The sequence below is a fragment of the Tenrec ecaudatus genome, chromosome 10 (assembly GCF_050624435.1).
Source record: "Tenrec ecaudatus isolate mTenEca1 chromosome 10, mTenEca1.hap1, whole genome shotgun sequence".
Taxonomy (NCBI): domain Eukaryota; kingdom Metazoa; phylum Chordata; class Mammalia; order Afrosoricida; family Tenrecidae; genus Tenrec; species Tenrec ecaudatus.
Genome location: NC_134539.1, coordinates 75,291,655 through 75,319,130, shown reverse-complemented (window position 1 = coordinate 75,319,130; position 27,476 = coordinate 75,291,655). Strand labels below are relative to the sequence as shown.

Genomic DNA, 27,476 nt, shown 5'->3' with positions numbered 1-27,476 from the left:
AATGCCCAGCACGCTCTTTGGCAATGTTCTGCTGCTATGTCGCAAATCTTCACTATTTGACAATATTTAGATTCTGTGCAGCAGGTTTTCTCCGGCTAATTCCTCTGAAGTCGGCAGCCGATTCCTGCTTCGCTTAGTCTGGAAGCCCTGCTGACACCTGTTCACCTTGGGTGACTCTGCTGGCATTTGAAATACCAGTGACACAGCTTCCAGCATCACAGACATACAAGTCACCACAGTAGGACAAACTGACCGACAAGTGGTGGGGATAACGGTTTCCCTGTCCCTAAGTCCCCCCTCAACCCCTCGCTCCTTTCAGCCTGGTGAGGGTAGTGAGATGGGGTTGGAAAGTACAGAATCCAGATAGGAACCATCTCAGTCGCTCTTGACATCATTCATGTGAGCAGCTCCTGGTTCGCTGTGTACGCTGCACCAGGAACCCTCATTGTTCCCTAGATAGTTACCAGATCCCCGGCTCTTCCTAGACACAGAGCTGGCGTTCAGGGCTGGTGTTGAGGCTCAGACTGAATCACGCAGGGAGAGGTGGATCTGCTGCAGTGACACTCAGGACAAAGCCCAGGGCTGGCAACACACTTGCCACCTCACACATTTTCTAGCTGGCTAATGTGGGCTGTGTGTGTGTGTGTGTGTGTGTGTGTGTGCGCGCGCGCGCACGCGACAGACAGACAGACATAGACTTAGCAAAAGAACCATGTGTCCCTTTTCCATCAAAAGGTGCGATCCATTATTCAAGCCACTGAAGCATCTTTGAAATTGAGTTGTCAACACAAGGAAGCCAGAAGCAGGGACCGCACCTTCCGAAGGAGCATCTGAACGGCAGACATCACTGAGGACCTTTCCTCTGGGAGCCCACCCGGTCAGTGGAGCCTGCATAAGGTGCTGCAGGAACCAGGAGACATCCTTGTCTGCTGTATGAAAGATTTATTGTTTACAAAAATAAGTCACTGAGCATGCCAACACATATGAACAGAGTGCTTGTCATTGGACAACAATTCACCAAATGACTTACACCACGGGCCCAGGGCCAACTCGCTGAGGGATGTGCTGCATAGCAGAGGGTCCCGGGCTGTCTGTACACTGCTAACAGGTGTGCTTAGTCTCTCTCATCAACCGCAGAGGATGGATCTGCGTCTCAGCCCTGTTGTCTTACAAGAAGGAAGGAATGGCTGTGCTGGTGGGGCAAGGAGGAGTTCGTGGGCTGGCCTGGGCTCACTGCCGGCAGGTGTCATGGAAGGCTTCGAGTGTTCGGAAATCCCTCCACGTCGGGGGCAGGCCGTCCTGCAGAAACTTCCCGCAGCGCTGGCATGGGGCCTGGAACAGCTTTATGTAACTTCTTAACCAGGTCTACAAAGAGAAGCCAGAAGGAACAGGAAAGAGGTGGGATCTGGGTGCTTCCAGGCAACCTTGCTGTCAGGTTCAATGATCCCCGGGACCGAGAACTGACAGCCCCAGAGAGATCCTGTGATTTTAATGAAAAGAAGCCTCCAGCATCGACAAGGTCACAACGCTGCTTATTGTCAGTGCCGAGGCCCCCTTTGGTCCCCTCCCCACAGCTGAGGGAGTTTTTAAAATTAAAATCCCTGCTCTCCTGAGCAGGGGTGCAAGCTCCCGGAGGAGTCCCCATGAACCACCATACGGCCAAGGCTTTCATTTTCCGTGTGCCAGGTCTTCTGAATATTAGTATTGATCCTCGTCTCCTCGTTCACTACCCAGAAGGGGTCGTGGGCACGTGCTATTAGGAAGACTTCTAATAGGTGACGGGTCTAGAATTCTCCCTTCTCTCTAATCTGATTTCAGAGGTCAGCCCTTACTGTCACGGCGTGGCCTAACACACCTGCAGGAAGGACGGGACAGTAACACAATAAGCAGCCAGCGTACCCTGGAGCAGGTCAGAGTGCAGGGTTCTCTGGGGACATCATACATAAGGATGAGACTCGCCTAACTCAATTCTCAAGCCCAAGGAGATTCACTACTGGGAAAGCGAAACAGCAGAGTCCAGCTCTACAGCAACGGGCAAGTAAGTCTGTCCCCCACCCCCACCCCCCACGCGAACCTCCTCATTTCATGTCCTCCTGAATTATGTCGATAAGGGAAAATTGTTCTCTGAAGAGGTCGGCTGAGAATATTGATAAAAGCCCTTCCATCTGCACACCAGCTGCCCTTCATCATGGCACAGCTCGACCATCGATACTGCACCCGCTACGAGGCCTGGGTTTGGGCACGAAACACAAGGAGGTCAGTGGATCATTCCATTGAAACCTTTCTCCTTCAGTGCTGGTCAGATTCAAATCTTCCCCGCATTGCGAAGTCAGTTAGCTAAGGGGCACCGGACATTCAAGCACATTCGGCTGAAAAGCAAGGCTGGAGATCTGAGCACCCAAGGTGATGTCCCTGCAGGCCAGGGTGGGACCAACACAGGGCGGTGGCTCTGTTGAGGAGCTGAGTTTTAGTTCAATGTTCCTGACACTGTCAGGCCAATCAATAAGGAGCATTTAGGTCTTTCAAGAATTGAATTAACAAACTCTCTAAAAAGCTTTAACTGTTGAGGCTAGAATGGACCTGTCATCAGAGGCACAAAGCCCCACCTGGCCATCAACCCAGCTTCAGCCACAGAACAGGGGTGTGTTTGGAGTGTGCTGCAGCAGGTGGAAACAGGGGTTGAGCAGCAGTGAGGGAGCTCATCCGTCTCACCCGGGCTGGCGGGTGGTCGTGCAAGGAATCTGGGCAGTAGTGTGCTGATAAACCGCCTAAGGTGCTCTGTTTGCTGCTCGCCATGGCACAAACAGCCTGAGGAAGCTCACGATTCGGAACCTTTAACAAGAGCTGATGGGAACCCACCCGGCACACCAGGGGGATGGCTGTTTTGGAGCTGATCCCATCCTGAGCGCCAGCTTGGTAAATCTGAGGGATGAATGTCATGGGAACCAGCACGGTTCTGCTTACTCACTGCTACGCGCTCAGTGCCAGGCAGAGGGCTCGGCACAGATGAAGAGTGCAGTAGCGAGCGAGCGATGTGCTATCCACAATGCTGGACACAATGTTGGGAGATCACTTCTGAAATGGACACTTACGCAGAAAAGAGAGCAAACACCAGCGAATTAATGCTGGAAGTGGATTTCCCCAGATTCCAGATGCCGGACCAGCTTTTAAACAGCACTGGTTCTCAATGGGGAGCATCTTCCTGGGTGCGGTCCACACCATCTGAAGATGCTACGGCCTCCAGTCACGTGATCCCACGATACGGGAGTCAGGGTTGAAACAACGAGAGCGATGGTTCCTAAAGCCACTTACCATGAAGGATCTGACCACGACATCCGGCATCTGGGGCAGCTGATAGTGGAGCAGGGCGGTAGTGGCGTGGTCTGTCACCTGGGGAGAAAGGACAAGAACTGGAGTCAGAGGCCACTCCAAGCAGCAGAGAAAACAAGGCAGAGAGAGGCAGACTTTGCACATGAAAGCCAAATCTGCTTATGAACACCCCCCGAAGGCAGGGGCATCTACAATGCCCTCTGAAATAACACAAATTAATGAGCAGAGTTTGGGGCAGGGAAGTGGAGTGTGGAACATTCTAGCAATTGAAAACTTTGGCAGGTTGGAGGCAGAGTGTGTGTGTCTGGAGAAGTGAAGAGGTGGCAGACTGTGGAAAGGTCTACACGCCGCAGCCTGGCGTGAGGAGTCATTTCTCACGGTCTGTGGTGCAGTTCTCCTTTAGGCGGGAATGATGTTGCTGCCCAGGTAATTTGTCTCTTCCTGCTTCTCTTAGTTCTCATCTGGTCTTCTAACAGCCACATAGAGTTGGTCATCGTTTCTTTAGGCCTCACAGTTTCTACTATGATCAGTCTGAGGAGCGTTATCACTCACAGAGGGGTCCTCTAGCCAATTCCTGAAGGGGGTCTCTATTGCCAGGACATACTCAGTGGGTCATACCCATTCTCAGAGTAGTGACTTTATCAACAAAGCCAAGGGTCAGACTGTGCCAAGTTCACTAGAGGCGGCAGGAGAGCAGATGGGTTAAGTCACTGTCCTTTGACCTTGATCAAGCTATTCTACCTCTCTGGACCTCAGTTGTCCTGCCTGAAACAAATGGACCAGTCTAAGATCCCTTGTGGTTCTGAGATCTGACTGGAGCCATGAATTGAGAATGTCTGTTATCAATTAGCAAATTAATAGTGTACCTATTTTGACAATTGTTTCAAACTAATGGTTTGTTTGATTGTCTTCATTAGGGATTCTTGGTATTACAAATATTATTGTTAAAAACCAAAACAAACAACTCCAATTCAATATTTGATTCTAAGTACCCGAAAAACACAGGTCTAACCTCCACCAGGGCACAGGTGTGAGGGGCCAAAGGGGTGCTGGTGGTGTCTTTAAACACAGGTCAACAGTTTGAAACCCAGGAAAAGAGGAGGCTGTCTACTCTGTCCTACAGGGTCGCTATGAGTCAGGATCGACTCGATGGCAGTGAGTTTTCTGAGCAGACTTTAGTACTGGTGAAGCTAACTATCGGGTAGAAACGAGAACTGTGGGTCCAGGACCCACATGGTGAGATGCAAATGACCCCAGATATTACTCCAGCTACCCATCTAGACATTCACCCGGAGACGCCGGGCCATGCAGTCTGTAAGGACTTTGGGCATGGGTCCTGGCATCCCAGCTCACAGCAGGTCACCTGCAGCCCTTTACAGAGGGTCTCTCAGCCTCAGCCTCCTCCTGGGGAACAAGCAGACACTGCACAAGGCTGGGAGGACTGAGGCCGTGCATTTGCAGTTCCAGCAACAGAGCCAGGCTCACCAGCCCATGCTTCTCATTTGTACCCCTGGTCCTGTCCTCGTTTCCTGCTGAATGGCCTGCCTGTGACAGGCATGCCTCACTCGAAGACCAGCTCCGGGAGGGCGGGCATCCTATCTGGCTCATGCCATCTCCCGCAGGCATCGAGAGGGTACTCAGTCTTCATTATATAAATATATAAATGCAAGGAAAAATGCCCACTCACCAAAGGCCACATGCCACACACACCTCCAGTGGCGTTCTTGCACATAGAGCAACAGCTCAAGTTCCCAGCTATGTTGAGAAATCCTCACCCAAGTGACTTTCAAGATAAATGGCACTTTTTCAAGAGAAATGCTAAGACTGCTTTATTTTAAGCATCTTTGACAGACAGCTTTCCAAAATGAGCAATAGGCTTAAAAAAACCGGATAGTAATGGTAACTTTGCAAAATGGTTGTGATTGGTGGCGTGAAACCAATGGCATTAAAACTAACAACTACGAAACAGCAAGGAAATGGTACCTGCACCATCCAGCTCTCTTGCTACAGACGGAAAGTCAAACAAACAACAAATGAACCAAAATAAAACCATGCAAGTGCCTCTGCCAGTAAAAGAGAAGCAAGACTTTGGAGAACGCTCTCCCCAAGTCTGCCATGAACAGTGCCTCTGGTGAGGCCCACACCCAGTGGGTCAGCACCGAGAAGCAGGCCGTCCAAGGCACCCACCACCCCACGGTGCTCTAGTTCTGGGCATGACTCCTTTTCTAAGATGTGGGAGGGCCTGGCTCCACATCAGGCCCCCAGAGTCTGCTGGGTTGAGATTAGCTCATTGTTAGCAGTTTAGGTTGGCCTGGAGGTGACCAAAAGGCTATTCCAAGACGGATGTGCTTAAGCTGCACATTTTGAGAAACAGTAAAACAAATCAAAACACCAATCTTGTTACTTGCCATACTCCCTGTCAATCCTGGGAGTCATCTTACCAGTCAACCTTGGATTAATTTGCCTTTGCAGCTACAGCTGTATGAACTATTTCCTTGGTAGAAAGTCTATCTAATCATCTATCTATCTTATCTATCTTATCTATCTATCTTATCTATCTATCTATCTATCTATCTATCTATCTATCTATCTATCTATCTATCTATCTATCTATCTATCTAGGCTTCCTCCAGAGAATCCAGCTTAAGACAGGGGAGATTCCTTCAGGACCACTGTCACGGAGGTACACAAGCACAGCTGCCAAGTAGCAGGTTACTCAAGAGCAGAGCATTTGCTGAATTAAAAAAGAAAAAGAAGAGGGGTGTTGGGGAGGAGACGAGCCAGTCAGGGTGCGATGTAGCAACGATGAAAAATACAACTTTCCTCTAGTTCCTAAATGCTTCCTCCCCACACTATCATGATCCGAATTTTACCTTGCAAGTCTGACTAGACCAGAGGATGTACACTGGTACAGATAGGAACTGTAAACAGGGAATCCTGGGCGGATGATCCCTTCAGGACCAGTGGTGTGAGTGGCGATACTGGGAGGGTGGAGGGAGGGTGATTTGGAAAGAGGGAACCGATTACAAGGATCTACATGTGACCGCCTCCCTGGAGGACGGACAACAGAAAAGTGGGTGAAGGAAGATGTTGGACAGGGCAAGATATGACAAAATAATAATTTATAAATTATCAAGGGTTCGTGAGGGAGGGGAGAGCGGGGCGGGAGGGGAAAAAATGAGGACCTGATACCAGGGGCTTAAGTGGAGAGCAAATGCTTTGAGAATGATAAGGGCAATGAATGTACAGATGTGCTTTATACAATTGATGTAGGTATATGTATGGATTGTGCTAAGAGTTGTATGAGCCCCTAATAAACTGATTAAAAAACAAAAACAAAAACGAAAGTAAAGAAATGCTGTGTTAGTCCAGGCCGACTAGAGAAACAAATCCAGAGACACTCATATATGTGTAAGACAGAGCTTTAAATCAAAGAAAATTATATATATTGAGAAAACATCCCAGCCCAGTCTAGACCAAGTACCTAAGTTCGACATTAGCCCATTTGTCCAATACTAGTCCATGAATTCCTCTTCAGACTCACACAGCACATGCAAAGATGCTGAATGCAGCAAGATCACAGGAGTCTTCACAGATGCTGGTGGGTGGAAAGTCTTGTGGATCCAATGCTGGTGGAAGCATCTCAACACTGGCTCCTCCAGCTCCTGAATGTGTCTCCACAGGAAGGTGAAGCAGAGAGAGAGAGTAGCTGGCCTCCAGAGAGGCATTTATCTCTGTCGTGCCTCCAGATGAGGTCATCAAGCTGTGACCTGAGTGACAGGCTAAACTCCACCCCTTCACTCTTAATATATTCTAGTTGACACGAGATTATGTACCTGCCACAAATATCCTCTTCCAGATGTGGCAACGGTCAGGTACCAATGGTCTATTTCGTCATCTGGTCAGAGGACGAGTACTTTATTGATTCCCGTCCCCTCCCCCCATCGCGGGTTGGTAATTTGGTCAAATTTAGCCTCTGCCCTAAGGATCGGTATAAAGCATTCCTTTTAATTGTCAAATGGTGGTTTTCTTTTCAGCGTGGATGCGGCCATTTCCTTGCTTTCCCGTCACCAGCTACTGACATATTTTAACAGAAGGAAACAAAGCTGACTAATTTGCTAGGTTTTCTCTTCTTCTGGAACCTCCACATTCACTGGAGTTCCGATTCCCTTGGCGGAGCCTAAGAAGCTGTCATGTGTTGGAGAAGTTCAGCTACAATGATCTTCCTTTGAGTCAAAGCATCCCACCTTCAATGTATTTTTGTTTCATACTTTTCAACAACAAAGTTGTCTTTACTCCAGCAGCCAAGATGTGGAAAATAACAGGCCCGGGGCCAAAAAAAAAAAGAAGAAGAAGCTATTAACTAATTTAAATTGCCCTGCCTCTGTAGAGATTCAGGCCCATCATAATGTAAAGCTAATGAGATTCCACTGGGAGATAAAAGCCGCCCTCCCTGGCGGCAGCAACGGAGGAAGGACACTCATATTTCCAGCGAGGGGGAGGGGGACGGATTTCTCCCACTAGCAAGTGCTGGTTTAGAAACCAGAAAAAAGCTTGTGAAAAGATCAAAGTCGACAGCCGACGCAAGGAAAGGGAGGGAAGGACATGAAAGTCACGATAAACCAGTGAGACAGAGACGGCTGCGGCTGTAACCAGAGTGGGCAATGGGAAGCAGTGAAAGGCCTGGCGGAGAGCAGGAGGGGGCAGAGATGGCAAAGGGGTGCCGGACACAGCACCTGCGCCAGGTCAGTTTGGGTGACTGGTGGCTGAACTGGAGATCTGCTGTGAGGCGGGCGACATGTGCACCATCCATCTCATCAATCCACATTGCTGTCTTGGTCTTACTCTCATGGTTTTCTCCGCTCCCTTCTATCACAGGTGGAGGCAGACCGATCGACAACGCGGGAGGGAGGGAGGAATCTTTCAAGAGACCTTGAAACAGCTGCCAGTCATCACGCTGGAGGAGAAGCAGAGACGCCAGGCCCAACAAGTCTCCTCAGAGTGAGCTCCTCTGCCATATTGCGTGCCAGGAGCATCTGACAATCTCTGACTCCCAGGAGCGGAGCGGAGGGGCTCTGGGATCATGAGCCATTTCAGTGAGACTCAAAGTGGGATGCCTTGCAGTCCCAGCGACAGAGTGGATACTTCCTGAGCACTCACTCTGCGCAAGGTCCGCGGCCCACACGGCGGGGTTGGACCCTCTGAGCTGCGTGCCCTTGTGCTAGGACTGCTGGTGTCAGTGCAGGCGGGGCACCTAGACAGAGCACCTACAACAGCGTTGCCAGAGGCCCTATTATAATTTCCAATGACAAGCAAGGAGACAAAGTCATAGGGACGCGAGGTAACTTGCCCAAGCCACACAGCTATTATGGGGATGAAGACCAGTGTTTGGCAGCCAGGCAACTGTGTGTGCCCCAACAAGCTCTCTGACAGGCATTTAGGGGCAGGGAGAAGGGCGTGGAGCTCACTACGTGACAAGCAGAGCTGGGGCTGGAGCCCAAGGCTCACAAATAGCTCTCACCACTTCCTCACCAGCTCTGGAAGAAGCCACGATCGGTCTTGTTCATTTACATGGCCCATGTACTACCCCGAAGAACGTCTACCTAGGTGGGCCTCAGGGAAATGCGCCAGACTCGATGGGTCTCCTGGCCTCATTCACTGCGTGAGCACACACTATGATGGGAGAACCCTTCTACGACAATGAATGTGACATAAAAAACCCAAACTCTTCTTCCTTGCATGCCCTATGCCCAGTTGTGGGGCAAAGAGAACAGGTTCAGGCCAGCAGGACTATTTTCTGCTTAAGGTCAATGTCCACCCCGGAAGCCTGGGTTTTCTGGTAGCTAGAGCCTTGGTCTCCCTTAGCAACAAGGGGGCACAAAAGGCAGAGTGGTGTTACAGAGAAAGGGTCAGTGAGACGGGGTAAGGGAGGAGACCTACTTCCCCATCATGCTGCAGCACAGTCCACAACAAAGCAGGAGTCTGCTAAGTCCCCTGAAGTTGGAGAGGTGACACGGCTCTCAGGACAGCCTCTGTTCCAGGGCAAGAACAACAGTGTAAGCCAGGTCACGGGCAACGGTCAGACTTTACCCTCTGGTTCAGGGATGATCTTGTACTTTCTCCCTCACTTTTTTCTCTCAAAAATGTCTGGACACTTTCACTTAAGGGTATGTGATTAAAATGAAACCTTACTTTTCTGAGGGCTCACAAACAGGAGTCTTTGGGTTTCTTGGTAGTCCCCAGATTATCTTTAAGGGCTCAAGAACCACAGAAGGAAGGCGGCATCACTCTGCCTACAAGCGCGCTTGTGGATCAGCGAGGACAGCTTTCCGTGCCTCGGGGGTGAGACTCACACACCTGGAGGTAGGCTGCTGGGAATTGTCCCTCAGATTTTGAATGTGGGTCTAAGCGAGTGTGACCCTGTGAGGAGCAGGGGCGACAAGCCTGGAGATGGCAGTGCTGGGAGCTGATCTGGAGCCTGGCTCCAGCAATTACATAGCGCTCTTCCCTGATGGTCCGCACTAAAGGCACCAAGCTACTTTACCTGTGAGTCCAGAGTAGCTATGATGCCCCGGGCTAGGAGGTGGAGGCCCCTGGACATTTTAAGTAGGCCCTGCAGGATTAATAAGCAGAAGGTAAGTACCGGAGTGTTTAGCAGTGGCTTATTTAAGAGAAGCCTAGACTTTCAGATTCAGGCATCTGTCCAAACAATATCTGTTTCTACATGTGAAGAGAAAATCCTCTCAGAGCCAGCACGGAGAGGAAGTTCAATTCTGGGTTAGTCATAAATTATCTGGGTAAACCTGGCCACCTTCCTGCCTCATTGGCTATCGGTAAAAGAGCACACGGCTTGGATCGGGCCGGATGACCCCTCTGGCCCCGTCTGTCTAGGTCCTAGGTTTTAAGTAGATGCTACGGGACCCAGGGACACATGCCCTGCTACAAAGCAGGCCTCTCACAAGCTCCACAGTCATCTCTGCTGGTTTGTGCTCAGGAGCACAATGAAAGCCCGCTGTTCTTCTTAAGGCTTCCTGGGTGGTGCCAATTGTTAAGTGTAGGATCATTAGCCCAAAGGATGGCAGATGGAACTCTCAGAGGTGCCTTCAAAGAGAGGCCTGAACATCTGCTTCTGGCAGGTCCCAGCCCTGAGAAGAGGGTCTCCAGGAATCTCTTAGCAAGAGTCCTGGGGAGAAAGATGTGAACTTATCACTGCAATGGTGAGAGAGAACAATTCAGCCAGCAACGTCGCTCTAAGGCCGGCGCTGGTTTTATCGAGACCATTAAAATCAGCCCCATCCAGACAGGAGCCATCATCATTCCATGGTTTATGAAATCATGACAGTATACTGCATTCACATCTTGGAGCACCTGGACATCCCCTTACAGAAGGGTCGAGGGGAGATGAGCCAGTCAGGGTGCAATATAGCAACATTGAAACATACAACTTTCCTCTAGTTCCTAGTGCTTCCTCCTCCCAACTATCATGATCCCAATTCTACCTTACAAACGCAGCTAGACCAGAGGATGTACACTGCTACAGATAGGAACTGGAACCAGCGGGAATCCGGGACAGATAAACCCCTCAGGACCAGAGGTGAGAGTAGCGATACTAGGAGGGGAAGGGGAAGGTGGGGGAGAGAAAGGGGGAACCGATCATAATGATATAACCCTCTCCTTGGGGGACGGACAACAGAAAAGTGGGTTAAGGGAGACATCAGACAGTGTAGGACATGGGGGAAAATAATTGATAAATTATCAAGGGTTCATGAGGGAGGGGAGGTGGCGGATGGGAAAAAAAATGAGGAGCTGATACCAAGGGCTCAAGTAGAAAGCAATTGTTTTGAGAACGATGTTGGCAACGAATGTACAAATGTGCTTGACATAATGGATGTACGTATGGATTGTGATAAGACCTGTACGAGCCTCCAATAAAGTGAGTCTTAAAATAAAAAGGAAAAAGAAAGTGTTGCTGTGGCTGAAAGGGCTGGGGTTGTGACACAGAGCCGTGAGTCTAAAACAGAGCTGCCAGGAGAGTTGCTCAGATCAAGGGGTTTCTTCTTTATTATGCAGCTTGAGGTGCTAATCTGCATCCTAGAGTTTGTATCCACAGGTTCAGCGGGTCTAGAGGCCCAAGCAGGAAGCATCAAAGGCCACAGGGCCTGGGGACCACTTAGGTGAGGTCAATAATTCCTTCCTGACTCGATGAAGAAGCCATGTGCAGGGATTCGGAAGGACTCGGAACTGGGAATGCTGCTCTGGGAAGGACCGGTTGCCAGGCTGCCTGTGTGTTGGAACTGAGAGGTTCTAGAGGACCGGCTCCGCCACCTTCCTAGAAATCTCTGGATTGACCCCGCCCCACACCTGCTGCCCTCTGAGACTGAACTCTGTGTCTAAGAAAGGCTGAAGCCACTTATAGAAAGTACTTACTACAGCCTTGGGCACATCTCAGGACTGCCATAAATACATTTTAGTTTCATTTGGGAGATTTCAACCTCTCTCTGTCTAGATTAGCTGCCATCGGTCCCTGGAGGCAGAAGGGCTGCCCTAGGTCATCCACTAACTCTTTGTATGGCAGGTGAGGTGCCTGAGAACCTGGCTCCCTGGACCCTGAGCCACACTGGCCTCCCCTGTGTGCTTTCCTGACTGTGTCTTGGCTCAACATTCCCTCGTCCTGGAATGCGTGTCTCCTTTCTAAGTACTTTTCACTTCAATACTCAGCTTGCAGGTATTGCCTCTCCCGCCCTATGCCCTGGGCTGGGTGAAAGGTTCCTTGCTGAACTGTCCGCAGCACCCTCTGAGATCCAAGACTGCCACGCCATCTGTGACCAGATATCCTCACCCCTCTGCCTGTGCACTCCCTGAGGATGTAGCCCAGACCAAACCAACACCACCACCAACAAAAAAATCAACAACCCCAAATCACTGCCACATAGTTGTTTCTGATTCATAGAGACACAAAAGGTAGGGTAGAACTGCCCCTGTGGGCTTCTGTGATTGTAACTCTTTGGTGGTTTTGAACTGCTGACCTTGCTGTGAGCAGCCCATTTTGTAACCAGCTGCGCCAGCAGTGATCCAGGATGCAGCCACACCTTCCTTCCTTCTGCACCCCCGCACGGAGCCCAGGGCCTCTTAGGAGGGGAGGGTGCTCTCCACCATGGAGAGAGGAAGTGGGTCAGATCCTCTTCTCTGTGCTCAGTGGGAAGCAGGGAGCAGAGTGAGGGGGCACAGGGTGGAAGAGTTGTGCTCGGTGGGCACGGCTACAAGGAGAGGAGCTGGGAGAGCAGATATCCCAGGTAGATGCGAGGGACTTCTCCCAGGTTCTGAAGAGCATGTGCAGTAGAAGGCAGGCTTGACCAGACCTCCAATGCTGCCAAGAGCATGGTTACAGGGCTGGGAGGAGACAACAAAAAGTCCTTGACATTTCTCAGGGTTAAGGAATTAAGGCTCTTCATTTAGATGGGGGCAAGAACAATAAACAAACAAACAAACAGACAGACAAACAAACCCTCAATGCTTTCCCGATGGTAAAATGCCAGATTCTACTGCTGGATGCCAGGAAAGTCCAAGCCCAAAGATACCAGAGTTATTCTGTTCCCAATTGTGCGATGTTATTTTCTGCAGGAACAGCCTTGCAGTTGGAGAAACACATCCAGAGACATCTGGGCTCACAAGAAAATACAGACACCACGTCCTACATCTCTACCTAAACTGCACAACTGCAGCAGGGGAGTGAAGATTGCGGCCTGGCGGGGAGGCCTGGCGGGGAGGCCTGGCGGGGGGGGCGGGGGGCCGGGCACCCCAGCCACTTGACCATCACTCTTCTTGGGGCTTTGTACCTTGTCACTGCTCTGCCTGGGGAAATGGCAAATTAGGATGGGACACATGGACTTTATATGCCTTCTTGGGACAAGAGAGATGCTACCAGCCTTCGCGTGACATAGGAACCTTTCCAGGCCCTGGAACTGTGACTGTACGTCAGTAGGTCAGGGCTGCCCACGGGACATGACTTGGTAGCTGGAATGTCCAACGCCCTGGTGGATTGCAAGTTGGCCTGCTACATGTGATGGGCAAGGCCAGCAGTTCGAACATGCCAGGTGTTCCCTGGGGGAGAGACGGAAATTCCTGTTTCCTTAATGATGTCTGGCCTAGGAAATCCACCGGGACAGCTTCAGTCTACCTCCCAGGGCCATGATGGTCAGACTTGACCAAATGGCAACGAGTGAGGGAGCCTGTCTTCAGTGGAGGTTTACGACCAAGTAAGGAAATAAGACGCCAGGAGAAAGGGAAGGGAGATGCTGTTTCAGTAGGAGTGCTGTGGGCTTTTCATGGCGGGGGCAGCCTACCTCAAAATGGGCTACACATCTCTTGATGACCATAGACACCGAGTTCTGCCTCCCATCCCGTGGCAATGACCGCACAGCCTCCGTGCAGTGAGAAGTTACTCGGAGCAAGGGCAGCACCAAGTACTAGCCAAGCATTACCACAGCAGCTCCTTATGACAGCTCTCCGAAGGAGGTCTGATGACTAACTTCCAGGCCTCAGGTCACACAGCTAGTCCAGAAGTCTAGGTGTGTCTGCCTCCAGAGACCGAGCACCCAGCCAGGCGGCAGGGCAGCCTCCCCATGGTGATGAGACGGCAAAGGTAAGAGGAGAAGGGGCCGATGCGCTGAAAGACTACAGGAGAAAACCTCAGTGCAGCGAGGGGTGAGGAGAAGCTCAGAGGATGCTGGACCCAGGGGGCTTCCAACACAGCCTGCACTGAGTCTGCTGGGGACAGACTGCAGAGACAGATGACCTCATGGGGCTCTCACGGGATCCAAGAATGAACACCAATGCTACAGAGAAAACAGACCCACAGGGACGCACGCAGATTCCCCTTTCTCAAACGCATACCGACACCCAGGCCCTCAGTGCAGAGAAGTCCTCAAACTAGCAATTTCTTCTCTCTGAACCCTTCGCACCTCTATTGGCTTCCATGCCACCACTGTTCCCAAGATTCCACTTGCACCTCCCTGAGGACTCAGAGCTCTTGACATAACGCAAGTCTCTTGAAAAGACATTGCCATCAGTCGCGGGAGAAAAGCGGGTTGAGCACAGGGCATGTGAGGCGAATGTGGGCTGTTAGCCCGCTCGGCCGGCCCGCCTGGACGACAGCGGTGCAGTGAGATACTCTTTCCCACAGAGCCCTCGGACTCTTCCCAGACATAGCACTCCAGAGGGGAGCGGCTGGCAGGGGACAAGCCAAGGGCTGAGACAGAGCCTTTGCAAAGGGCGGCGGGACAAGGATGTGCAGCAATGGCAACAGAAAGGAGTGCCAGAGGAGATGGTGGGGGCTAGGGGGGCAACTAAGAGGGCACTGTGGAGCACAGTGGGCGAAGGTTCCAGGCGGCGGTTCTTCTGAGAAGAGTGACAGAGAAGGGAGGAAGAGAATGAGGATGGCAAGTCTGAGCCAGAGAGCTTTCTGTGTGAAGCTGAGCACATGGCAGCCATGGAGCAGGGGGAACGATGTTCCGAGTGCAGAGAGGACGACAGACTGAGCAAAATCTGAGAGGACTCCTTCCGCCGGCAGGACGGAGGCGGTTTTGATCAAGAAGAGGGGAATGGCGCGCACTGAAACGGTTCTTGACAGACCACATGTGGGGATCCGAGGCCATCCAAAGAGTGAGGCGACAGCAGCTCTGGGAAGTGAAAGAACAAAATAACCGCAAGAGCCAACACACGTCATCCCCGTGAACTCGGGGAGGGAGGGACAGTTACAGATGAGGAAACGTGCTCACGGTCACACCGAGAGTTCAGCGGGGGACCTGAGTACACAGCAGAATGGCTCCGACCACTAAGCTACACTGCCTCTCCCAGTAACACAGTGTGGCCACCAGGGAACTGAGGCCAGCTGGGCCTCCGGAGGGGAAGGAATCAGCCAGAGTTCACAGCAGTGGATGGGCCGGGTTCCGGGAGCACTGGCCCCTGCACATGCACTCGCAGAAGCTTGAGGCTGGGCAGTGGCCAAGCAGACAGTTTTCCTGGAAACAGTTGCTGGATTCTGACATGGAGTTTACCTGGCCCTGTCACCCAGGAGGAAGGAGCCATTGTCCCTCGGTGCCACCGAGTCAGTGCTGACTCACAGCACGCCCAAGTACAAGAGAACAGGACGAGGTAGACCGTAGAAATAAAACCATCACCCCGGGACGCGTCTGAGGGCAGAAAACCACTTCTGAGGCAGTTCCTTGTTGATAGGTGTTGGGAGTGGTTCTGACTCATAATAGCCCGAGCGATGTACAACACAACGCAGCACGGCCCAGTCCCCGGTGCCATCCTCACCGTTGCTGTTTCTGCCTATTGTTGCTGTCACTGCGTTGTGCATCTAGTTCCTCGAGGGCCCTCTATTGTCATGAATCCTCCACTTTACCAAGCATGACGTCCTTCTCCAGGGACTGGCCCATGATAACATGTCCAGAGTGTGTGAAACGACAACTTGCCATCACTGTTTCTATGGGGCATGCCTTAGAAGGGACTGCTTGTTGGTTATTCTGGCTGACCACAGCTTGATGCCACAGAAGGATGGGCCAGCTCTCTTAGTTCTACTCTAACTGTAAAACCAGGCATATATGAATGCACTTCAATAAGGCTCTCCCCATCAGCACACCCTATATTAGTTTCAGGGAGCCTTGACGAGTAGAGGTACTGGGGTATCACAGAAGGAAAAAACAAAACAAGAACAAAAACCCATTCACCGAGCCTCGTCTCACCCACAGCGACACCATGTAGGGTTCGGAGACGGCCCACTTTGACCAGAGCAGTCTCATCTTTCTCCTGGGGAGCAGCTGGTGGGTTGGAACCACAGCCCACCGTCTGGCACACAGCAGCACCAGGGCTTCTTACCACACAAGGGGAGTCGGTGCTCAAACCTCTGTCATGTCTCAGTGCTTGTGAATATGCACGATGGCCAGTAGGCGGGAAGGCGCCGAGAAGAGCTTCCGCTGCTGGGCGAGTGTCATAGTCCCTCGGCCCCCAGGGCCCCTGGGCTGATGTAACAATGTCTACTGCTCTTTTCCGTCTGCATATCCACTCTGGTCAATACGGCCCAGATGTCAGCTTAGGAAAGGGTTGCCCTTCCAGATGACCCTGGAATGGTCCACTGCCTCTCCTTGCCTGATGCTCGCCAACAGCCCAATATTTGGGCCACGGGTGCATTCAAGCCATACTATCATTTGTTCAGGGTATTGGGACAGGACCACACACACACCCCCCCCATTTTATTAGGGGCTCATACAACTCTTATCACAATCCATATGTACATCAATTGTGTAAAGCACATCTGTACATTCATTGCCCGCTCTCCACCTAAGTCCCTGGCATCTGGTCCTCAAGGAGTATATTTTCATACAGTAAGCTGCCCACTTGCCCTTGTCCTGGTGAAAATGTTTCTCTAGGCTTTATATGTTTGAGATCGCCAAGACATACTGGAGAGGCAGGAGCAAGAAGCCAAAACAGAACACAAACGCACCATGCCCGGTCACCGACACCTATGTTCTCTGGGGAAAAGTGCAATCCACCTGAGATCAATGGGATGGTCAGAGTGACGAGCTCTGGAAGGCGCAGACAGCCCTCCTTCCGAGCCGGGACGGTGACCTTTTGGAGTCCTGCTCCACAGTGGTGGAGCCGTTTCTAGGTGCGGAAGCCTCGGCTGAGGGCCTCACCGAAGGAGGGGCCACTGACCAGGGAGGCGGAGATGTACAGGAAGCTGCTAGGAAATCGCTGTGGTTAGCGTCGAGCACGGGCTTAGAGAACCTGCCCCGAATGTACTCGGTGATGTGACTGCTATGGCAGCTCCCTGTGCTCGTCACACGCAGCACAGCCTCCTCCCCAACAAGAGCCTGACAGTGCCTGTGTCCGGGTGCGCTCCCCTCCCAGGCACGGGGCATGCCGGCCAGGCCGCGTCTGTTAGCAGCCTCCACTCACACTGACCCCGGGTCCTACAGTCAGGCCTGCTCCTTAGGGTGTTCTTGGCAGAAATCTTTCAGAAACACGCCAGCAGAGCCAGCCGGTGGCGTCCAATCGCCCACCTTTACGTTCCCAGCTGATCCCAAATCACTTGGTCACCCAGGCTTCCTAGTTTGCCACATACTATCTGGGTAGGGACTCCATTTCTCTTAGATCCTCCAGGTGTCCACCCACCCAGTATATATATCCTGTCTCCAATTTTCAGAGCGGGTGAGTCTTCTAGGGTTGAGTCAATCTGTTTGACTGGAAAGCACCTGGTCCCTCAGCGAACCCACCTTTGATCAAGTCTGTTCCCAGCCGGAGCCCGGTTTTTTATGCGTGAATGACTAGACAAGAAGTGGTGGCACCCTGCCCAGCTAGGTCCCTATGGTGCAGGACTGAAAGGCCGGCTCTCCCCTTGCTGCCGGGAGAACAGTGCCAGGCTGTGGCCGAAGAGCGGGATATCCGTGGGCTCGCACTTCTGCGCTTTACCTCTGGGAAACGAAGCTGCGAAGCATGGGCCGACCTGTGGCCCCCCTGCTAATGTCTCTTAATGCTCTGCCTGCCTACCTGGGGCTGTACCCCTCCACCCCTCGTCCCCCTTCTTCAGCCTCCCCGCCAAGATTTAATGCAATAAGTAGCTGGATTTGTGCACACTCTTCCTAAGTTACTGGATGAAAATGCACACTGTGTTGAAATGAGGGGGGTTAAAGATCAAAACAGTGACTGCCCCCGCAGAGTTTAAATGTCAGAAAAATATGAACACGCTTGAAACCTTTCCTGGCTCTTTGTGATTCTGCCCTTTCAGATGGTTCCCCCTTATTTCTAAGTTCCATTCTCTGAATCGACTCTGCTGGAGACTTGCTGGCTACAAAAAGCTTCCTCGCCCTAGGATGGAGTGCAAGGAGCCTCCGGGGACCACAGTAAATGATGGGAATATGCTAGCAGCCAAGGACCCACAGCACGCTGCCCCAAGTTCCTGGCCACTTCCCCACGCAGGGTAAGGGGTCTAATGAGGACGAGAGAAAGGGCTTGCTGACAGAACCCACATCTGCAGACAAAAGGCAGGCCAAATTTAGCTTCAGGTGACAGGATTTGCTACAGGCCCTTGGGGGTTCTGTCTTTAACCCCAGGACGCACACATGGGCCCGAGGAGAGTTTGACGGGCATGGGCTTCCATTTTTCCTAACACCTGGCATTATTCTCCAGAAATAAAGCGCGTGGCAGAGCTTGGTTTGGTTTTGCACGGCAGCCCTTCCGCATTCCCCCTACTCCCTTTCCTTTGCCACACGGAGGGGCAAGACCCCAGAGGGCTTCCTGCCTTTTTGCGGGCACCCACAGTGGCCACTTAAGGGCAGGAACACACAGACCAGACACAGGCATGGCTGCCACGCAGTGAGCCCCAGAGAAAGAGGGTGCTGGGAGTTCACACCAGGGCAATGCGGGGAGAGAGTCCCTCCAGGGACACCACGAGTGGACGCTGGTAGCCAGGTACTCCCAGCTCTGAGGAACCGACCACCATCATTTGGACACCTGCGTGCTTTTTTTCTACCCGAGGAATGCCCCATATATTGATACAAAGGAGCTGGCCCTGTGATCCCCCATGCGTTTTATGCCAGTGCTTTAGGCTGAGCTGGAGATAACTGGTCTTACCGGCTCCCTGGGTGGGATACACAGGTGGAAGGGAACAGGTGTCACAGTACTTTACTACAACAGGGTCTTTCTGGGAACAGCTACAAGCAATATCAACGAGGCCACCCAAAATGTAAGTGGGGGGACAGGAAGGAAATAGAATTCTTCTGTTTTCTTAAAAGAGAAATGGCTGATACTAAAAAGCAGGGTTGGGAAATGGTGCCACCTCAATCTTCTCTTTTGATACTTTCAGTTTGAAATGCTAAACATCATCATCAATTGAACCAGGCCTCCAGAACCTGTAACTGACAAGGCATGTGCTTAGCTGTGAGGACAGGCATGTCGCCCTCTGATTCAGTGCTGCCTGTGATTCATACAGTGAACTGAATGAAGCTCATGACCGTCACTCTACCATCTGGCCCAGTTTTCCTCTTCTTCTCCTATGTCTTCCACAAGCACAATGACATGGAAATCCCCAACCCTTTCCACACGACTGTGAGCAGCTGCAAGTTTTGTTGCTAAAGGGTTAAGCTTAATCCGGTGTTACATTGTTTTCTAGTACATTCCCTAGTTTGAAGGCAAAAAGAAAATAGTTTGGTCCAGAAGAGAGAGGGCTCTCTAATCCACTAATCTTAACCTGCCCTGGAAAAAACCAGAAAGGACGTGATGTGTCTGCCTTTCACCCAAATCAGAAAGGCCCTCTCACCTGCCCACAAACGGTTGTTCTTTCAGCTAGTGCAGGGGCAGTATTAGAGGTCCAGTCCATTTAGTTAAAAAACTGAAGGGAGGGATGAAAAAGAAATCTCAAAAGAGCTGTGTACAAACACCAGTTGAGATAGAATCCTTCAGTTTGTCAATTTATGTTCTCTGAGTCACTGTTTCATAACTACAAGGAGCTGCAGGTGTTCCTGCATCTAGTCGAATATCAGATTTTAAACCCCGCTGCCGTGTGAGTTTGTACTTTTACACAAATACAAAGCACGCCTGGCAGGTTATTTTTAAGGGAGGGAAAATAAAAATATAGCATTGTCTTTTCAAATCTCAGCTGCACCAATTCTGTGTTTCACACATTGTACAACTTCCTACTTGCATTCAGAAATACTTAGTACTACCCAGAACTCTTCAAGATATATATACACGCCAAGGCAAGCACGTGCAAGCCCTCCCCACTGGAGGGGATCTAAATGGAAATGGGGCCATGGGTCGGCCACTGGGTCTCGGCCTGCCCTGCTCTCTGCCCTCAAGAAGCCATCGCTGCCCGGTGGGGAAGGCACTCGCTGTAGTCATCACCAAGACACTAAGGTAAGAACCTGTTCAAAACAAGACCACTGTCTTAATAATCCTCACCAATCAAGCAAAACAAGACACAGATAATGAGCAGTGCGCCCTCTCCTTAGAATGTTGTCGGGAAGCTGCTTGGCGAAGACAAATGGTAAGAGCAACCAGCATTGAAAAAGATAGCATTTAAGGCCAAGGTGTGATACACGTGGAACAAGCACATACCTCAGGCACAGCCAGTTAGATAAGAAGGCTAAGATTATCAATGTCGTTCAGATGCACTAAAACCTACACCTGACTACAAGCTTCTTTCTTGTTTGTTCCAGGTGCAGGCAGAGAGGCTGTTTCTGCCAAGGTAATTTGGTTGGGTCTGGGAATATTCAGTCAAAGAAAGAGTTTCTTTTAATTTCTCTTTTATTTTGGAACTATTTCAGATTTTAAGAGTTCCTTCCAATAGGTCCCCCCCCCCGACATATCCGCTCCTCCACTGTTAACACTATACACCCCCCGGTACATTTGTCACCATGAAGGCACCAACCCTGGTTACCCACTGTTAACTAAACTCCAGACTTCAAGTGGGTCGCACCAGTCTGTGCATTTAGCGCCCAGTCCAGGGGTCCGAAGTCCATAAATGGGTGCAGCAGAGCGGACTGCAGCTTGCAGGGATTCTGTATGGTCGGGGAAGCTGCCCCGGGGGTCCCTGCACTATCACCACTGTGGGAGCAGATGGCCAGGCTTTTCTCGGGCGGCGCTCCTACAGGGGCTTGAACGGACCTTTCAGTTAGCAGTGCAGTGCTGAACCAAGCAGGCTACCAGGGTCCCAAACTCATCGTTGTCAAGTGGACCACAACACACAGCAACCCTACTGGAAGAGTGTAACTGGTCTTCAGGCCTCTGTGGCTGGAATCTTGAAGCACACTACCCACATCTTTCTCCCATGCTACAGCTGGTGGGCAGCCAGCAACTTGCAGTCAGCAATTGAGTGCTTAATCATGAACCACCAGGACACCTTAATGCTTACATAAAACCCCCAGGAAACTCAAAGCTATGGGCATCCAATCGTGAGTCATAGTGACTCTGTGCGATAAAACCCACACCAACACACTGTCACAGTCTTTCTCACTCACTCACTGCCACGGGATGGATGCCCACTCAGAGCGACCCTCGAGGACAGGGAAGAGCTGCCCCTGTGAGGTGCCAAGACGGTAACTCTTCATGGGAGTAGCAAGCCCCATCTTCCTCCCAAGGAGTGCCTGGTGGCTTAGAACGGCTGACCTAGCAGTTAGCAGCTCAACTGGTAACCACTATGCCACCCAGGTGTCCTTTCTGTCTCACAGTGACCCCAGAATATACAGGCTCCTTAAGGAATGTGTGGTTTTTAGCCTCAGACGCTGTGCTAACCCCAGGTATGGTAGTTACATAATTTTATGTCAATTGATAAATAAGTGTAAGAGTGGAGTCTAGCCTGTCGATCAGGTCAGAGCCTGATGATGCCTCCTTGTGAGAGTGGCCTTCTCATGAGGATTCTGGGAACTTCCTCCCTTTTCTCCTGGGAGGAGGGCCACACACACTCTCTTTGCTTCACCTTCCAGTTGAAAGCCACACTCTGAGAGCTGGAGGAGCCACATGGAGGCCCACACCAGCACTGAGATGGTTCCACTGGCATGGGTCCAAGAATTTTCACCCACTGGTCAGTGGCATCACTGCATGTGCTGTGTGAGTCTCAAGAGGAATTTATGGACCAGTATCAGACATATGGGCTAATATCAGAGTTATGGACTCGATCTGGACTGGGCTTCTTAATATACAATTGCTCTTTGATATAAAGCTCTTTCTTACACACGAGTGTCCCTGAATTTGTTTCTCTATCAACCCAATTTAACACACCAGGCTTGTCTTTTGTTTACCCAAGTACTGTAAAGAGGTTCAGAGAAGAACGGGAGTTGATGTAAATTAAGTACCATTAGTGGGCCACCCAGAAGCCCTTTTTGATACAAAAACTCACTGGATATGGTGTTTCCTTTCAGGATGATGAAATATATTGCAATGTGATTACACAACATTGTGAAGGTACTGAATACCAATGAACTGTTCATCTTATGTTCTGTGAATTTTTTTACACCAAAACAATAACAACTGAAAGCAAAACAAACAATCCAGAAGGCATCATCCTAGGCGAAGTTGTCTGGCACAACTGGAACATGACTGTCACTCAATTCGGGAATACACTTGGCTACACTTTCTCAATCATGCCTAGTCTTTGCTTCACCCCATTTCCAGACTTCTCACTGAATGAAGAATAAAATCTAAGTTCTGGACTAGAACTTAGTGGAACCCACCTGCTGTGAGGCCTGCCTCCCATCTCTTCATCCCATCTTGCCCACCACTTGCTTTGGGCACATCTGCTTCCATCAGACCTGAGGGCACACCCACTGCACACTGTATGCCCAGTGTACCCAACCCTTTGGTACACTGACTGTTGTATCAATGGCCTAGACATCTTTCTGTGGCTTCTTACAAGACTTGCTCCTTCTTATTCTTCAGCCTCAGTATACATTTTAACCTCATAAAGTTCTCCTCTTAATTTCCCTAATTGGAAGGATTTGTCCCCTTTCATCACAACTTGGATTCTGGATGAGGTTCAAAAAGTGTGTAGAAAATTCGATTATCTTTTTATGCCATTTTCCTTCAAACAGCTCCCTCCTGATTAGTTAGTTTCCCCTGGCACTGCTAGCATGGTGCCTGTCACGTGGCCAACTCTAGCTCGCTGTCATTGAGTTGATGCTGACCACACAGGGAGTTCCTGGGAGTTCCTGAGAGGGTACTTGTTCGTGGGAGTAGAAAGCCCTATCTTTCCCCTGCAGAGTGGCTGGTGGTTTTGAACTGGCGGCTTTGCTGATCACGGCCCAACTCATAACTACTACGTCACGTGGCGAAGGGGTTTGATAAACAGTTGTGGAGCTTCATGAAGGAATGGGCACTACTGCAAACCGCTCCCTGTCATCTGTTCTACTGGACAAGAGCGGGTGGGAACCTCCCACCGGCAGGCACTGAGCTGGTCCGGCAAAAAAGGCCTTTCCACCATTGGGAGTTGTGGGAGAGGGAGTCTCTCTTGTCATGTTTTGTTTTTTGAAAGACCATTTCTGAGGATGTCCAATGTCTGAACAAAACATCAATCACTAGACGATTCTGGTGAAGGTGGGGTGTTGTGTGCAGGTTAGGGTGGCCTGAGGGCAGAGCGACCTGCCTCCCTTAGCCCACCCCCAAGGCTCCTGTGGAGAGCACTAGAGGTCTGAGAAAAGAAGTTTAAAACCCGGGTGGGCTGTGCTTGGAGCGACTCAACTGTTCCTGATTTTTTAAAAAGTCAGGTTTATTGAGGTATCACTACATGCAGTGTAATTCGCCCTTTATGGGTATACATCTGTGAATTTTGACCAAATTTGTCATAGATTTTCTACCACAGTTAAGGCACCAAATCTTCTCACCACCCCAATGTCCCCTTAGTCTCCCTTCCCCCTATAATGGAGCTTCCGGCCACTACTGAGTTTATTTCTGTCCCTAAGGGTCTGCCTTTTCCAGAAGGGCACAACAATGGAACCAGATAGTAAGCAATCGTTTGTCTGGCTGTCTGCACTTTTTAACACGCCTCTGCTTGAGGCCAGTGTTTCCTTGAACGCTTTTGAAGGGGCAAAAGTAGGGCTTACCTTTTGGAACACTTGATAGTTGGACTTTGACCATATATCAAGCTGGAAGGAAAAGAGAAGAAGAGGACCAACATCAATTTTAGTATTTTGATTTAAGAAATGAATTTATAATTACTACGATATAGACTAGGCCTAAACAAACAAACAAAGTAAAAAATCAGAAACCATAGATATATTCTGGTATAGACTTCAAGAATCTCAGGGGTGGAAAGAACCGAAAATCCCCTGCTTGAACATCCTCTACTCACCTTGAAAAGTAACTTTAAAAATTGCAGAAGGAAAGCAGGATAAAGAGAGAAGTCAAATTTGGGTGCTTGTACCCTCCAAGGTCCCTGTGAGGGGGGCTCTAGGCTCACTTTCCCAGCCTCGGTCCCACCCCTCACTCCTTGCCCACTCTGGCTATTTTGCAAGGTCAGCTCTGCCCCAGGGTCTTTGCACCTGCTATGCATTTGCTGGGTATGCCTTTCCCACAGGCCTTCACAGACTTCAGTTCAAAGGCCACTTGATCAGAGAGGCATCTTTTAAGCTACCCTAGCTACAATATTATTTCCAATACCAGATGTCTTAATTCTCTTAACCTTTTGGAAAATTCTAAAATTTCAAAGCAATATAGGTCACCTGATACTACCTTACATCTTTGTTTACTATTTGTCTTGCCCACAGTGAGGGCAGGCAGCTTGTCTTACTCCACTGCCTACCTAGGCCCAGGAACGGGGCCTAACACATGGAAGTCAGCAGCAGGTCCTTGCTGAGCGCAGGAAAGCCAGCAGCCCCTGGGGGCCGGGCACCTGCTTCATGCCAGGCACCACACCAGGGCTCTCACTCTCTGTTAATCCCTGGAACAGACTGCTGTGGCAATGTTCCTTTCTTGAGGACGAGAGAGTGGCTCAGCGCTGTTAAACAACCCACCAAGAGGCCTCTCACAGATGAATCGCCTGGGGGTGCGCAAGTCTGCTTACTAAGTCCCAGGAGTCCCTGGGGGAGTTACTAGTCTTAAATATACACATTCCTTGGTCTTTTTTCCTGGAATACGTGAGCAGTATCGGAGTAGCCTCAGAAATTGATTCTTGTCTTTATTTAGCTTTCTTGGTTTGCTTTTGGTTATTTTTCAGTAGGTTAATGGTGATGCCTAGCAAGGTCAGGAACGTCTGCTCCAGGGTGCCTGCTGTACCAATGAGGAAGCCCGAGGCCTGTAGCAAAGTGAATAGCGCTCTAGCAGCCCCCAATCCTGCCCTCCTTCAGACACACTCGTGGAGCACAGGTGCGCTAGCGGCTCAATTTAACCAGAGCCACCCTGGTTTCACAGGACTGTCTGAGCACCCAAATCAAGGGCTTGCCACTGGTTTAAGAATTTGGGTGACAGCGCAGGGCTGGGCGACAGTGCCAGGTAGTGCAGATTACAAGAGGAAGCTATCAGGGGTCCCATGGGCGCTCGCAAGTCAACTTTAATATACGAGTTCAAGACTCAAGCAAATTGAAAGACCTGGTCAATGGGCCTCTTGGAACCTGCCTTTGAGGTTGCTCAGTGGTCAAGGTTGAAACTTGAGACGTGGCTGTTTAAGCCTATGCTATGTTATTGATTTTAGAGTACCAGAGAGCCTGGGAAGCAATCAGACAGGAAGACTGCACTAAGAAAACAGGACCTAAAATGTTATATTTGACACGGGACACTCCAAAGTCTTATATCTATTCTGAGGAAACACCAAAATGTGGTTTTCTGAAAAACTCCTTGGAAATTAAAGGTGGATTGTGAACAAGCTGAATTCTGTCCTCCCTGGCTCCTTCCAGTTCAAAATTAGTCGTGTAAATATTGCTGAGTTTGAAAACGTTTAGAACAGTAGCGGATGCCCCAAAGGTGGCCACTCCAGACCTCTGCAGGACTCCTGCTGGACAGCGGTGAGCATCCATTCATCCAGTCAACCTGGAAAATAACCGCACACCCATCTCATCCTTATCCCCACTGCCTGTGCCATTTCTTTCGTGACTCTCCACAAAAGCCTGGCGACACTCACGGGTCAAACTGCTCTGCAGAAAGCTGCTGCTGACTTTTGGCCGCTGGTCGATAGAGGGGAAGAGGAATTTTAGAAAACCTCTAGGTGTTGCGATTGTAATTTGACAGGTTAACAATTCCTAAAGGAAGAAAGTGACATGCTACCTGTAGGTGATTCCCAAGAGAAGCTCAGCAGAAGCACTGGGGATGAAGAACACTACTCTTGGACAGGTGGTCCCATCTGGAAGGCTAAGCCAGGCTCACATGACTTTCTTAGTGCTGCCGTCTGGCCCAGGGCTTAAGAATAGAGCTTATCCATGAACACAGGGGGAATGAGAAGCACTTGTTTGTTTTCAACTGTTAGTCCTACCGAATCACTGCCCAGAGACAAGTGGGATGCCACAGATCTCAGTTCTACATTTTAAGAGGAACATCGATGTCTGAGCTACAGCAGTTTCTTCAAGTTCCTCTGCTTACCCTCTGCTGGTCACCACCATGCACAAGCTGACCATGGTACCAACAGACCCGAGGAAACCGCCGAGGAAGGATTGGCATATACACTAAAGGTAGAATTTTTATTCAAAGGAGGAACAACCACCCGCTAAACCTGTCACTGTCTGGAAAATGTTTTCATTATGAGAGAGAGAAATATATGCATAGATTTAATTAAGAGCTGGACTCTGTAGCCTAATTGTGGATTTTCAAAACAAACCATGTCTATTCAAAGTGAGGATGGTGCTCTTTTTAAAAGGCAGTTTAAACGTATTATTCAGTACCCTAGGGAACAGTTCCTACCATCTGGAACAGAAAAAACCCTTAGACAATATGCTCTATTTACCTGGTCTACATGGGTAAAAGAGGGATCCGACAACAATGGGCTTCCCCTTGTGCCGTGAGAGCACAGCAGGTGGTTTGTACTTGATTTTCTGCTAGATTTATGCCAGAGAAAGCCATTTAAACAACTTTTCTGGAGTCAATGCCCTGCCTCTTCCCAGGGCCAGGAAGATTGCAGAAATGCATTTCAGGGAGCAAGGATGGATTCAAGTGAATATTGATTAGTTTCCGCTTATCTGCTGCAAAGGTGGGCATGCGACTAATTTTCCGCTGGCTAAAAGATAGGTGTCCTGGAAGCGGCAGCTCTTTAGCCTAATGAATGAGAAATTATTCTCCACTACAGTGGCAGGAAAAAGACAGCGAAGTATCCCCCCTCCCCCTGATAGCTGGCAAGCTTAGATTTTTAAATGTACAAGTCGACCTATGATAATGGTGGCTGAATCAGCAGTCTCAGGTGCAGCCTCTTGGACTCAGAATTGGAATCTGTGTCTCAGGCACGGGCAGGGTCTATTCTTAAGAAACTGGAGAATAAACCCACAGGTGACCAACAGCTTCGACACAGGCACATCTGCTCTCAGCAGGAGGACACTGAACCTTCAGAAGACTTTCGGATGACTGAGAAGTGAAAATAGTGACAGGTCACATGGGCTCCACACAAGGAGACGTCGGAACAAACCGACGTCACGTGATTGCCACTGAGTTGATCGGGACGCATCGTAACCTTGCAA

At 50.2% G+C, this 27,476-nt stretch overlaps 1 protein-coding gene across 1 annotated transcript in view; it reads right to left on the bottom strand.

Annotated features, from left to right (window-relative positions):
* Window positions 1-910: 910 nt before the first annotated feature.
* Window positions 911-27,476, bottom strand: part of MED27 (mediator complex subunit 27) — a 254,521-nt gene continuing 227,955 nt past the window's right edge. The window contains exons 6-8 of the mRNA XM_075560588.1: window positions 23,925-23,966; window positions 3,313-3,390; window positions 911-1,365 (exon numbers count right to left, since the gene is read on the bottom strand). Coding sequence (XP_075416703.1) covers window positions 1,231-1,365; window positions 3,313-3,390; window positions 23,925-23,966 — 255 coding nt within the window. The 3' untranslated portion in view covers window positions 911-1,230. The remainder of the gene's footprint in view (window positions 1,366-3,312; window positions 3,391-23,924; window positions 23,967-27,476) is intronic.